The sequence below is a fragment of the Opisthorchis viverrini genome (genome assembly GCF_000715545.1).
Source record: "Opisthorchis viverrini unplaced genomic scaffold opera_v5_256, whole genome shotgun sequence".
NCBI lineage: Eukaryota > Metazoa > Platyhelminthes > Trematoda > Opisthorchiida > Opisthorchiidae > Opisthorchis > Opisthorchis viverrini.
In genome coordinates, this window is record NW_008751912.1 from 103,975 (window position 1) to 119,110 (window position 15,136).

Genomic DNA, 15,136 nt, shown 5'->3' on the forward strand with positions numbered 1-15,136 from the left:
AACGTCGTTCTCTGATTTTTGTTTTACGCCCGAGATATCGGAGGGGGCGGGGCGTCAACTCATACGTGACAAGGTTCAGGTTTCGCCTATTCATGCACAGGTTTTATAGACCTGTTTGGGGTTGGTTGGGCTTGCTAAATAAGGGTCAGAATACGCGCCTATGGCGTCTTGTCCAAAAGCGTTAGATGACCAAAACAGGGCCAGTTGATAAGAATGAGAGACTTGGTGATGGCAGAAGGTCGCCGAACTTTTGTATGCTATGTCTGTGATGGTAGTCGATATTGTACGACTACTGCGTCGTATTTCGACATAAGTGGCTCTGTAAGCCCGATTTTAGAAAGCCCTCAAGTGGTCAGTATTCGAAACGGTACATATGCCGCGCGTCCTGTCGTTTTAACTAACAATTATAGCATCAGTAATTCATACCAATCGCCCTACAACTACTCGTTTCTTTTTGACTTCGGTCTTATTCCCACCGTCTTAAGGGGTTAAAGTGCGCTCCGCCTGGTCGATATACAGCTTTGTCGAGAACTGCATGAAGTATTGAGTAGTAATTAGCATTCAGCTGTAACACCTCTCCGGTGCATACCGGCTATGCTACCTGAAGGAAGCTGGAGGGCTTACGTAATTCCACGTTTTCAAAGCCTAGAACTGAACAGTCGAGACGCTGAGGTTAGGTTCGAACCGCATACCTTTCGGTAAGTTCGAGTCTGAACTGCTGAGGCTTTTTTAGCTCATGGAATGAAATACGCTGTTTTGCACTGCGCTGACATGATGCAGCGCGAAAATCCGGGAACGGGTGTGAGCGTCCTAATACCTCGCGTCTCCGTACATCAATGATGTTCGTCTACAACCACTAACTGGCCTCGGGACCTCAGTTGAACTCACTAAGCTGGTCATCGTCATTGACACCTGAGGAGAACACTGGTGTGTCATTGTCGTACAACCAGGTCAATTTATTTAAATGAAGCCTTATAATGGAGAGAAAGAAATGGGATAGAGAAAAGGACATAGGGTTAAGCTATCACGAACATCCGAAGGGCGTGAACATCCAACAAGCAGTCTGACAATCTGGATAGAAACTGACAGCATCAACCTCAATACCTCTCCCACTGCACTTTTCCCTTCATAATCGTCATCACTAGTAGCAACATCAGATGAGAACACTAGTACTTCCCCTTATTTGAGTTAGAGGCACCAAGGGTCAACCAATCGCAAACATCCGAAAGGTCTACATCTCCAGTACTTAGCCAGACAATGTGGATAGAAAATGACAGCATGAAAATCATTAAAACCGGTTAGCCGCCATATCGTTCGGTATTTCCAGCCAAGCAAAAGGAGTGTCATGTGTACCCCATCGCAGACAGTGAACAGCATCAACGGCACCCAAAACTTTTGGAGAATCTCTCATCTCTTTCTACCATATCACTTTCTGTCCACCTCTGGGTATCCGCCACTCCGAATTAGGCAAAGAAAATTACACTCTTAGCGGCATCCGTAAAACGACTCAACCACATTCGATAGGATGGATGCATTATTTGAATGAATTACGGTCTGGTTCACCAAGGGGTCATTCCGAATTAGCTGGTTTCAACCATACTTCCGAGACATCGGTTGTCAAAGATCTGAAGATATCTCATCCGAATTAGTCTTGCAGCCGTGCACAACCACACAGGATGGGATCGAGCCAAAGAAGGTCAAGAAATGAGTTGGCAGCAAATTATGACAGTCATCATCAACAGACGCAGTTGAGCCGGTCACTGTCATTCCCCAAATGTGGTTCACGTGACCCTCGAGACGGGACAGTCAATGGTTAGAGATAGCGACAGATACGACCCGGTCGCGCGCATGCATGCAGGCTGTTAACTTTATTGTACAGCCTCCGGTCACGATCTCGCCTAGGAAAACTCCACTGTCATCCGTGCACTCATGCGCCACCTCTATCGGATACTGCCTCCAATGCGCAGCCATCCACCTCTATCTTCCCTCATCATCAGCGAGCAAAACAGTGGTCGCCATAGCCACTGTACAAGGACGCAGTTTACAGGCGATGACTTTTCAACGGAAGGAAAAGCAACAAGCGCCGTTGGAGATCCATTTAGCATAAAAGTGTGTTGAGGATGCGCCCTCCATCAGTCTGATACAAGGATCCCAGATAGTGGAAGAGAAAACAAAACGTATCGGCCGTTGGAGATCCATTTGGCATAAAAGTGTGTATTGAGGATCCGTCCTCCATCAGTCTGATACAAGGATCTCAGATAGTGGAAGAGAAAACAAAACGTATCAAAAGTCGACGTAGGAATTCACATTTACAAGCAACAAGAGATACACGTTCCAAAGAATCTTAGTATCTTGTTGTTTGACTTCAGTTTTATTCGAACGGATGCTGTCTATGCTCGACCAATAAGCTGTAGGGGGTCGATAATGGAGATGGTCGTATGTGTCGCGGGGCTGGGCTGAGCGAAACAGGTGAACAAGTGAAATCGCCATAAATGAAGCAACAAACCAAGTCCCGAGACTGTAGAAGAATACAGAAAAGCCGCACCTTTCGTGATGGCAAAGTAGAACGGTTGTTCGGATGGACTCTGATAAGGGCCTCGGCTTCCAAAGAGACATTGCCAAGTTTCTGATTTATTGGACATTGACAACTGTTGGATTTTGTCCTCTAATGTAGACACATATCTTAGACTACGCTTCTGAAGGAGACAATGCATGATAGGGAAAGGTAGTTTGTCGTAGGACTGCACGGCTTGTTAGCTAATCGAAGCTCACCTAACCAGCTATTTGTCGCCCGGAAACCGGTCTGCATGGATCAGGTTAACAGACCTTACCACTACCATACGACGCATTGTTGGTGTGAAACAAAATCGTCAAACTGAGCGGACAGTCTTCTGAAGTTTAATCTGAACACAACAATGACCTTTCCTGAACAAACGCAATCGACTCATCCGAATCAATCCCTGATCCAACCGAATGGCAAAAGTCTGGTTTTACATTTATTTTTGTATCGAATAAACTAAAGATGACTGAGTAGCGACTACAGCAATGTTTCGAGGCGATACGACGTAGTCGAAAAGTCGCACGAGACAGCACACGTAACCTGCAGGTGGAATTGAAAGATGAGGACAGAGTGAAACTTGGCATACGTATTTTTCCAAAACTGTCCTAATGGAATCGATCGAGTTTTTGGACGCATCCAATCAGATACTCGGTATAAAAATGACACTGCACCGAACGATGTACGAATACGTCAATATATCAAATGCTCGCTTAAGGCTGCACTACTTAAGTGAAAATAACCGGACGAGAAAATTGTCGTCTTCCACGAGGAAATTTCAGTGCATAGTAGTGATCCTATTACCAATTAAACGGAAGTTCCTCGGATGCATTGAAATCCGATGCTATAAACGATCAGGATGGACCCGCAGGATAGGAACACAGGTTAATAATCGAGAACAAACATTATCGCTTAGAGACTACAGTTAGTTGGTCATTCCCATGAGGCATCTGAAGTGAAATAAAATGGGTAGGCAACTGCGCGAGAGGGAATCAAAATCTTAAAGCATCTTATTGAGATATGCATCCAATATTTGTATTAAATATACGGTGAATAATAGACACAGGGACAGGATCAAAATGCATACACAACCGGTGGTGAAGGAATAGCCTATTGTTTCTACTGGAGGTTCGCCAGGAAAATCCACTCGTGATGCATAAGTAGTGAAGCACGAGCAAAGATGATACTGAAGACATGGCCAGTGGTAAATCAACACCTGCGTGACTGGCCAGACATGCGAAGAAGAGTGAATACGTTGCATTCGTCGCACGCGGTCGTGGCCATCTCTCTAACGAAATTTCGAAACCACCATTTTCTATGCAACGATCGGAGAGGACAGTGGTTGAAGCCTTGGCTGGTAACTGGACATGGATTCCGGGCGACCTACATGACGTTTTTCAGAGGCATTTCGGGTGGCTAATGAACTACGGTTGTAGTCCCTAATTCTTAGTGTATTGTCAGCTACACATTTCGTCCCACTACCCTGAAAATTAAGTTCTTTGGTCAGCGGCGTCGGCTCGAAGTTGAGTTCCTAATTTCACTTAGGTATATCACCCACAGGCACATCGCCGCAGATTGATATTCTACTAACAATATCCTCTTAAAGCCCCGGAGAGGCGCGGTTCAGAAAACACACTCGTTCCGATGAGGAACAACCCTGGATGGGATGTAGGCACCATTTGACTAGCGGAGAGAGCGACAGAACATCTAAGTTTATTCGCAGTATGGTGAATCTTGGGTGTACAATAGTCCCCTAAAATAAGGCTCTTCAAATACGAACCTACTTTTAGAGAGGATAGATAGGCAAAACGCTAAATCCAAAAGTTGGAGAATTCCAGCAATTCAAAAAAGGATGTTTCCGAAATCTGGGAATTAAAAAACTGCCTTGTACGGCAGTTGATGTTCGTTTGGACATGACAGGATAGAATGTCTGTTTACGACATGTTTGATTTCAGTGGTCGCTTGTATTGCGCACTGCTGTCGCCGTTTAATCAACTTGATAGTTAAACATAAACGAACAGGCGGGACTACAAATTTGTGAGGAATCATTAGACGTTCCAGGGTATACGACTCGTCGGTGGCTGGTAGACTAATGCAATTCAAGGGCGCCAATATGGTGATGCACGAGTGTACCGAATCGTTTGGTGAACGCTCAGCTATGTGGTTACCAGTTACTTGATAAGCCGATCGTGAGGGAACGGAAATTATTGTACTTTTAAGGGCAGAATGCAGATCCTTCAACGCAGACAAGAGTAAGCATCTTCATGAGGCTTCGCTAAATAAATAGGAATAAACAACATGCAGATTTTGAAGGCTTATAGTGACGGTGAGGCTCCTAAGAATGGAAACGAAAAGGTAGCCAATGCCAAAGGATTTTGCCAAAAAATTTACCAGAACTGACTGCGAAACAGACACTCATATGTTTAGTTTGTGGAAGCAATGGCTGAGTTTCGAATTTGAAAGGATCGTGCTGCTCGCTGTTGTTACCGACAGTCATATCACATCATCACACTATCTTAGTGGCATCACTTGTGACGAAGCCGAACTGGTGAGAATTTTGATCTACACCTCGAAAACGATGCATGCACATTCCGAATGAATCAAAGACTGGTCTTGGTCTGATCGTTGGCGACTTGTACAGTACGAAAATCTGAATGCTTGACGTGAGCATTCTGAAGAGTAGGAAGCATTACTGTACCATCAAAGATCCCCCGAGTAACTGCACGAGAAGATCGGCGTCACGGAAGTAAACTAAAGTCTGATCTTGCAAAACTAGGTTCCAGCATACCTCACAGCTTAATTCGCAAGCCCAAAAACCATGAAGTTTAACATAACGTTAAGGTTGCAAGTTGATTTGGGAATAGTTGGATGAAAAGTTGGTGAAAAAAGACTAAGGGTGTCAATACTCAAGAATTGGGTTTCGAAACCGACTGTAACAATAATCAGAAAATACCTACGAAATTGTGGACTTTTCTGTAGGTAAACCAACGCAAATTAACGAAGAGAGGACCACTGTAAGGTGGGCCGGCTTTGAAACACGAAAATGTCTCGTGGTGAAAATAATATAACAAATAGTTTTCTTTGAAACACAGGAAACTGCTTACCAGAAAGAGGATACCCTTCTAGGTGGTAAATATAAGCCGTTTTTGAAATGCAGTGCCGATTTTTATAGTACTCAGCCGTACTAGATCTTTCATGCCTATTGGTAATCGGGAGATGGGTACGGAGGAAGTCGGTTATATCACCTCTGCACCCACTTTCCCAGGCTGATCACCGCATGATCACGCATTCGTCGATCAGCCTTGAATGGTTAGTGTATATTAATTGGGTTTGATTACTTGTCTGATCAGGTCTTCACTTGACCCAATCAGGACACATCAACTATTTATGGACAGGCTTTTCGAGATAAAAGTATGTCGTTCTTATGAACACTTTAATTTCCAGGCCTAAATCGTGTTAGTTACTAGGTAATCTGTAGAGGCCGATGACTAGCCAACTTACCAATATGGCCATCCACTCACAGTGGGAGAAGTTCACTAGACAAACTAGAAAGAACCGCCTAACAGTAAACAAGAGCATAAGCTTCCCTCAAAAAAAAATGAACAAGTGTGCTCAGTGGATATTGGTCAGTTCCACCAATTGATCACCCCGAATGAGGCGCTTTTTCCTGGGGGAGACTAACTTGACTGGGCCGACTAGCGAGCTCTATTAGAAGGGCTATTGTGGCTTGACTCTTCTCGTATAACTTTGATAAGGAAAACTATGGTGAGTATATGCCATTGACTAATAGAAAACTGCAATAGCCGACGAATGTTTACCAGGAAGATGTCGTTGGATTCCGAAAACCTCCTGCCACATCTTGTGACATTTCGCCCCCATTTGAACTAAGTAAGTTGGCTCGTGACCTATCGTTCAACGTTAGCAGTTTTTTAAATCGAGGACCGGAAATCACAAAACCGGTAGGATATTCTTAAGAATATCCAACTCAACACCCACCTTTTTCTCGAAGCCACAGCAGACGATCCAGAAGAACAAGCGTTTCCACTGCTGGAGTGAGCATCAAACGTAATACGTGGTAACGTACAATTGGGTACCAAGCCTCGTCCAAGGAAATTTTGGGCAGGGCGGCCTTCAACTCTTCTGATCGGAAAGGGTCAAAAAGACCTTGATGTGTTGCCCCATCCGACTGTTGCACAGCCTTCATCCGGTTCAGAAGGATCGATGAATACCTTATGTGGTAATACATTCGTTTTGTTAAGTAAAATGGTAATTTCAGACAACTGTTCTAGAAAACAGACGCTCAAAAATAAGAGCACAGTGGGGATGACAGAAAAAACTGTTGTGCGAACGATACCATCAGATGTACACGTGCACGCATGTGCAAAACAGCAGCACGAAAAAGAAAGAAATTTAGATAACACGATGCAAATAGCGACAGGAAAGCGTGATGCACGTGCCATCACACTTAACATATGGTCTAAACTCGGAACCGAACGCACGATGCCATAAAAATATAAGACTTTCGTTCAGCTCTAACACCCTGTCGGTGCTTAGCTGCCATGCCACAAAAAGGAAGCACGAGAGCTTGGATACTGCCAGGTTGCCCAAGCCTAGACAGGGAAGTCGAGAGGGGGATGTTAGGTTCGAATAACGGACCTTCCGGTCAGTAAATTCGCGCTCTAACCACTGAGCCATCTCGCCCTCCACCGCCAACAAAACAAACTCGGTTGGGTATCACGAGAATGTGTTTGTTGCCACTCACTACGACAGTCACACTAGTGTTTGTCTAGAAGAGATTACTATGGTAAAGAGTAAACTGTTTATCGAATTTTTCCCCGAAGAAAAGTCGTAAATAACCGGAACGATAAATTAAACGAGTAAGTAAAGACACATTCCAATGCAGTAATGAATGACTTGAAACCAAGCAACTGTGATCGCTTCAAAGTACATTTAATGAAACGTAAGTTGCGATAAAATCAAAAGTTGACCCCGTAAAACTACACAAGTCATTAGGTTGATACGGCTACGCGATTCGATTGTTCACCGATTGGCACATTTTGAGGACAAATACGTTAATCACAACAGAAAATACGGATTGGACTACACCACCATTCCGAATGGCGCTCAAAGCTACTGATGTCACACAAGTACAATCCATTAGAGCTAAAAATTTACTGTAGCTGAGTTCTGTGTGATCGAGCCGCGGTGTGAGATAATCACTCAGCCTTCAGAACAACTATTAAGTAGATCCCCCCTCGACAACCTGAAAGATAATAAATGTCAAGATGCCAAAACGTCGTGTTTGTTTCATCCAGTAGTATCTATCGGCATATAACTCGAAAATCAATCCCTTCCACTTTCGGACTGAGGTTGAGAATATTCAAACAACATCTGAACGATGTGCCAGCTTCGGTAACAGCAAGGCTTTCATTATTAAAATCACGCCGTAGATGATGTTCTCAACGCGATGGAGATTCCCCAGGACGGTTAATCAAACAGACTGATTCAGAAACTGTGTAAAAAGCTCGTCAAATATGTGTATCAGCTATATAAACAATTTTACCGTCCGATGAGCATGTTGAATTGTTTTCTGATCGAGAAGACCTTATACACCCACCGTGATTGATGCCGCTACCTGGATGGTGGTCAAATCATGCCAAGAAAAAGACCGAAACAAACAATCAAACAAATGCCCGATCAAGAAAGGTGGGATGCTTGTAGTTTCTTCGGGAGAGGGAACAATCAAGACTCCAAAAACCTGAACATCGACCGCCGGCTAAAAAGAAAGTTGAAAGAAATGCGTATACCAAAAAGTTCATACGAACCAAGCTAACTGACACACCTGGAACTCAGCTGAATCTCTCGTTTGTGATGTTTCCAGGTAACTGAATGTGCTGCACCAGGCCGTCTCATATTTCAGTCACCACGATATTCGAGATATCGCGATACATGCATATTTGCAAATGAGTGTATATTCGCTAATTTCGTGCAATTTGGTTTCAAGCAGAACATAAGGTTGACGGAACCTCGGGGGACTGCGCCTACCTGATGAGTTCCGAGAAGGGCGAAACCGGTTGTGGGCTGTCGACGAATTCTCAGCAATCTTATGAGAGATTCAGCTGGGTTCCAGGTAAGTCTCTCGAAAAACCAAATTGGTTTTTAAGTGAGTGTATATTCGCTAATTACATAAAAGCACTTTTGAGCACTGTAGGTCCAAAAGACTGCAACATCAATCTGATTAATTACAGAGTAAGAATTTTGTAACCATGTCTTAAGTGTCCAGCTGTTCAGATAAAGGCAAAATGCTCACAGAACGAAGGTAGTTGTCCACTCACGTGTCGAAATCCATACTATTTGCGTTCTTTACGGCACACCGTATAGCCCGGACAGCGGGTACCGGATCTGAGTGGTTTGTCCTAAGACACCGGCGCTTTTCAAGAAGCAGTTCTACAACAGCACGATACCCTTGGACGCGAAGATGTGATGTGTCCCCTGTTTTGATCGCCTGCTCCAAGCGTTCCAGATAGGCTGGAATACAATGGCACGCGGCCTCGAGTTGGGAGTAAGAGAGCTGCGTGTTGAATCCCAAAAAGGAACAAAAGTGAGGATGGGGGAACAACATAAGGAGCCAGCTGACTGTAGAAGCTATATATTGGAAATTGAAACAAATGAGTAAGAGGCAAGTAGGTTGGTCGAGAATCTGATCGCCGGCGTTTACGCCAGTATAGTATCCGTGACACTTTTGAGTTTGTGGAGCGGATAAAAGGGGTTCATATTAGTTTCAAAGATATGTGTTTTGACGTAGCCTCTCTTTTTACCAATGTGCCAGTCGTAAAGCGTGAATTTCATCTGTGATTACACTGACTCATCAGATTTGACACCCCCAATTAACACCATCTCCTTGAAAGACCTAATTTTGTGTTACATTTTTAACATGCATTTTATTGACAAATCGATGGATTTAGCACGCGCTTTTCTCTTGGTCCCTTGTTGAGTGAGATTTTATGGGTAAACTGGAGCTTGGCCGACTGAATGGGGGGTGGGGAGTTAGATGTACTCACTTCTATTGACGGTACGTGGATGATATTTTAGGCTAGCATTAAACAGCTCCAAAACAGATGCTCTCCAGGAAAACTTCAACTAACAAAATGCATCCCTCCATTCAGTCCACTTTGAAAACCAAAAGTGGTAACACGTTCCAGTTATTGGACGTTAAGTTGGCCAGGCTGGTTGAGGGTTTAATTCAGATATCTGCCTACAGAAAGTTCACGTGGATGGAACAATATACAAACCTTCATGGTCTAGTGTTGTTGAGGAAGAAATGAACCCTTTACCGCAACGACCGAGGCAAATTTGCTCTACGAATACACTGAACTCCGAACTGAAGCGCACTGCTGATGTGCTCATAAGCAACAGCTATCCAGAGATTTATAACCAAGACCAAGACTGAACTCATTTCCAACCGTCTTTCACGGCCACTGTAAAGGGACCAGTGTACGAGTCTACTATATGAAACCGAGCTGTTGGCAGAAAGTCAATAACCATTTTTTTCTATCCTTACAATACACGGTTGCTGCTGCAACTCTGCGGTTTTGGTTTACAACCCACCCTTTGCTCACCCCAAACCTCAAACACAAGATGTCCGTTCCCCTCCAGAATATGAGTGTGTATTCTCCCTCCTTCTATTGTGCAGCGGGATCTCTTGGGTGCAATACATAATTTGCTAAGAGCACCTCTGTTGTCAGAACATTACTGGACTTAACAGTCAAACCAAAAACTCAATCGCGTTACACAATTGACACCAGTCACGTGACCAGTCCGAGCGAGTCGTTTGACGTCATCTACCGAGTACCCACTAAACTGCCAGTGTCGATCCAATGACGTTGCTTGACTAGAGGTGAAGCAATCGTGAAATCCGGTAGTATGCTGTCGAAAACGAATCGTACGAGCATTGAGTCTACCTTGGTCATCTGATACGAAGCTATCGACCCAGTCACTCAAGGGCCCTCTAGATCGTCAGACATCATCCAATTAGATGCGACTTGGGGTGTCTATATTTCCACATTACTGTTTAATTTATTATTCATACTATTTTAACTAGTAGATATATACTGATCTGATGACGAGATCTCGAAAGCTGTTCGAGTTGAAGGGATGTGGAAGTGTTCCATTAGCTTCAGCCACACCCCATCAATCCAGGTAAACAAGCCACGTTGAACTTGAAGACACCCTTACTTCTACTAACAGGTGTGCCAAGGTTGCCTTCGTTTTACGATTCACGTTGACTAGATACATGTGGGTATGTGCTCAGCGTTCAGCAGACTTTAAAGATCAGCAAAAACTTCCAGTATCAATGATAATAAAGACATGGCGTTTATGAGAAAGCTTGCAAACTACTATTTAGAAATATGGTTGCTGGTCATACTTGTAAATAGCCGGGAGGTTTCTGAAACGCGCCATCTTCGTAAAGACAACACGAAGCGATCAGTGACTTGATTTTTAGCCATCATTTGTTTGGTAAAATCCTCTTGTTCGAGAAGAGCTGAATCCGTAGTTCTAACCAGCTACATGGCTAATTCTGACCAAAGTCATCCCGTCCTTTGGTATGCACTTTGCACCCACAAAGTGTAAGGTCATGCTTGTGAACAAGCAGTCACTGAACACGCTACTTACAATCCAGGGAGAGGTACTGGAAGTTGTGGGGCGTTTTACGTATCTTGGAAGTTGTATTAGTTCTGATTGCAGTGTGACAGATGAGGTGAATGCACGAATCTGCAAGGCTCGGACCGCGTTCGCTAACTTGAGACACCTATGGCGTCCGAATGGCTTATCCCTGAATCTGAAGGGACGTGTGTATCAAGCTACAGTACGGGCTGTTTTGTTGTATGGCTGTGAGACTTGGCCTATTCGACCAGCGGAACTGAGACGTCTTCAGGTGTTCGACAATCGTTGTCTCAGAACCATAGCTCGTGTGGGTTGGTGTCGGCGAATCCGTAACGAGGCAGTTAGAAAGCGTGTTTTCGGCTGTGTAACGGGTACTTCCATTGAAGAATGTGTCCAGCACCAGAAGCTGCGTTGGTTGGGACATGTGTTACGTATTTCGAACCATCGTTTGCCGAAGAGAGTGCTGTTTTCCATGCCCAACTCAGAGTGGCGTAAACAGAGAGGTGGCCAACCCATGACCTGGCAGAGGAGTATGAAGGAGATCACGAAACGCTTGGATGCTGTCGGTGCTACTCGCCTTCCAGGATGGGGACCGCGTGATCCTCACTGAACCTGGTTGGAGACACTACAAGATATGGCTGCCAACCGATGTCAGTGGCGTTATTGTTGTCAGTTTCTTTCCAGATTGCCTGAGTGAATGTCTGAAGGTGTAGGCACCTCAGAATGATTGTGGTAAGCTAGCACTAAGTTCCTTCCTTGTCTACCTTTAATCTTTTCTTTACAATAAGGCTTTCAAATAAGTCTTGGTTGTACGGCAGTGAAGCATCAGTGTTGAACACTGATGTCATGCTGTCGATGATGATGATGAAATGGCCAATTTATGAGGCTAATTTACACTGCGTACTCTAAAGAGCTCATTGAGATTCGTACTGTTGCCATGTCAGACGACTATGGTGTTGGAAGTGCAAAGGCAAAGCATTTTGCATTTTGTTCGACTCAAAGGTGATCAGTTGAAAGCTGACTTCAGCTAAAAGAAGCTCTACAATCACCCTTAAACATGGCTTATCCGGATTTCCAAGGTAATTGTTCCCCAAAACTGAAAACACAGACTGTCAGGCTTATCTGCCCATATAATCCATCAGTTGTGTTGGCACTTACATCGAAAAAAAAAACAAATTGGCGTTTATTAGAACACTTAAGACCGCATACACCAGGGTACAACTGTCGAGCAGCGGCGCAGTTGATTCTCCAAGGTCGTAGGTGTAATCACGAACCTGTATCGACTACTGTAGAGTGTCTACTGGAAACTGGCCACCTGATAGGTTCAAAAGTTTAACTAGAGATAACACAACCAAACCCGAGAATTTTATCCATCAGTGAGCAACTGTGGCACTGTCTATGCATAACGCTTTGCTGTGATCGTGGTTACGCGACAACAGCATGTCTATCCGTTCAACATGTTGCTAACTGCCTTTTGTGCAGTCTTTGAGTTCTACACATTGCGGTTCATGTCCCACGGAAAATACAGTCTATCCGTATTAATACGTTGGATAAAGAGAAGCCAATTTCCCGTAAAAAGTGGGACATTATGACCAGCACAGAAATGTACAAATGCCAATTGCAATCACTGATGCCTATGAACAGGCAACAATAGCTCAGGTTATCAGTACAACCATAACGACCGCCATTTGTTTGAATGTGATACCGAAGCTATCGACTTCGAGTCAATGGACTAGATTAGTTAGGATTCAGTCACATCGCCATATGGTCCAAACGTTATTCGGACCAAAAAGCTGAAAGTGCAGAAAAATTGATTGAATCGATTCCTACCTGTGCACGATGTTCAGTCATCCCCAGGAGCCAATTGTCAATCATGAGATAAGTCAATGCAAGCGACGCCTTGTGGCTCGTATGATTAGACTAACTGGACGAAAATTATCAATAAGATATGCTACGTCACAGTAAACGAAACTGACCATTTTATTTCGTATGGTTGACAGTGACGAACGACGAGTGGACAAAGAATGCAATGGAACACCTGCGATGGTGGTCCGTGTGACTACACACAAACGTGACGTCATATCGAACGGGAGAGGTTAAAGATGCCACTGCAGAGATTTCGGACAGCCCGAACCAGTGGTAAGCTGTGATCTCATGATAACTTCGTTATGGCTGGCTTACAATTTTCACCTGGTTGATATATGGCACAGAAGCATCTGGAGTACAAACAATAGATGATGATGTAACACACTGCTCATGACATTGCTGAAAACTCTACTGTGAAAACCAAACCGGTGTGCAAATGAGTGTGTCTATCATCGAGGATATGACGGCATTTCACCTAAGCTGTGATTTTTGACGTTCTATGGTATGCTTTGGGGGAGGTGTCGTCAAACTCTCCAAGTAGTAACAGAAGTACAGTCTACTTATTCAGTCAAACTGAGTAAAAAATCAGTCACTCAAAATCACATGAGTGTGGGCAATAACAACGAATCGAACGATGGATACCTGCGCTATGAAGGAACACCATTAGAACAGAAACACATATATAGAGAGAGGAAAAATCACCGAATGACTGTTGGGATACAATTGAACGACCTTTGGCATAAGTTTGTCAAAGCAACAAAAGAGCAACTAAGATGTGAATGAGCAGAGGGAAAAAGGTCTGCCAACCTGAACTCCATGAGACTTGAGTTGTTCACTTTGTGGTGACCATAACACTTGAGATGGGAATGGACACCGGCGATTGGCACACTCATTGTTGTTCGGATCCAGAACAGACTTCATATAACAACAGCCAACACTGATCACTGCTTTCGCTGACTCCAGTTCAGTAAAAAGACGTAGAATAGTTGTTGAGAGGTTTCCACAAGCGTGCAGTCCGGTCAGCACAATGTCCGGAGTAGGCTCACAACTGTGCAAGGTAACAAGACAACACAATTTCGAAAAATCCAGGCATATGTGAGGTTTACCAGATTGGCAAATGATCATTACGTCAGGGCCTAGGGTTAGTTTGGGATCGACCGCACAGTCAACGAAGAAAGATCTGTTGAGCAAATGAGTTGAACCGGTTGACTGTTTATGGCAGTGTATTTGTATGACCATGCATCTGATTGAAACGGCTTGAAATAATAAATCGGATTTATCATTGGCCCAGCGAAAAATACAAACATAACTTGCGGTCTATAACAACAAGCATTGTACATTAGCCCAGCCTAACCAAACAGACATATGAAGCAGCTATTCAGAAGGTTATAGTCCGGATGGTGTTGATGATGATGATGACGACGATGACGATGATAATGATGAAAGGCCTTTGATCCTTTAGGCGAACGATGCACATGAATTCATTCGACTAATAGCAGACCTCGTCCTCTTTTCTGAAGAAACCTGGCGTGTTTTCCCGTACGCTCCTTAGGAATGTGCGGAATCTAGTGGTAAGTCAAAGAGGATATAAATAAAAGCCATGCTTCTTCCCAGATAGAATATCCCTACATATGCAGGATAAGATGGCTGATTAAACGTCTTTGGTTGAGGTCTAATTCAGTAATAGTAACAGTTGTGGCAGTAATGATAATAAGGACAATAACGCTTGAACTCTCGATGTCACACACCTAGCGAACATTTGGATTTGGAGATATGCCGTTTGGAAGAGTCAATTGTCGACAGCTTCGCCTTCAGTCCCTCGATAACAGAGATAGAAATGAGATCATGCGTGTGGTGTTCACGTTAAAAACACTGGCAAAAGAGCATAGTTTGGACACAGTAACGAATTCGTCGTTCCAGTTACCCAAGAGTGGGCTTCCTCAGTATTGTTGGCTTACAACAAGTAGAAAAGAGGCCCAATGTGCGACCATGTCAGAGGTCACCTGACAGCGAATTTATCCGCGAAGTTGCCCCAGTATGTATGTGGAA

At 44.0% G+C, this 15,136-nt stretch overlaps 1 protein-coding gene across 1 annotated transcript in view; it reads right to left on the bottom strand.

The window, feature by feature from the left end:
- Positions 1 to 6,542: 6,542 nt before the first annotated feature.
- Positions 6,543 to 15,136, bottom strand: part of T265_09099 (hypothetical protein) — a gene marked incomplete at both ends in the record, with an annotated part of 31,677 nt that continues 23,083 nt past the window's right edge. Inside the window, 3 exons of the mRNA XM_009175087.1 lie at positions 6,543 to 6,786; positions 8,893 to 9,128; positions 11,231 to 11,366. Coding sequence (XP_009173351.1) covers positions 6,543 to 6,786; positions 8,893 to 9,128; positions 11,231 to 11,366 — 616 coding nt within the window. The remainder of the gene's footprint in view (positions 6,787 to 8,892; positions 9,129 to 11,230; positions 11,367 to 15,136) is intronic.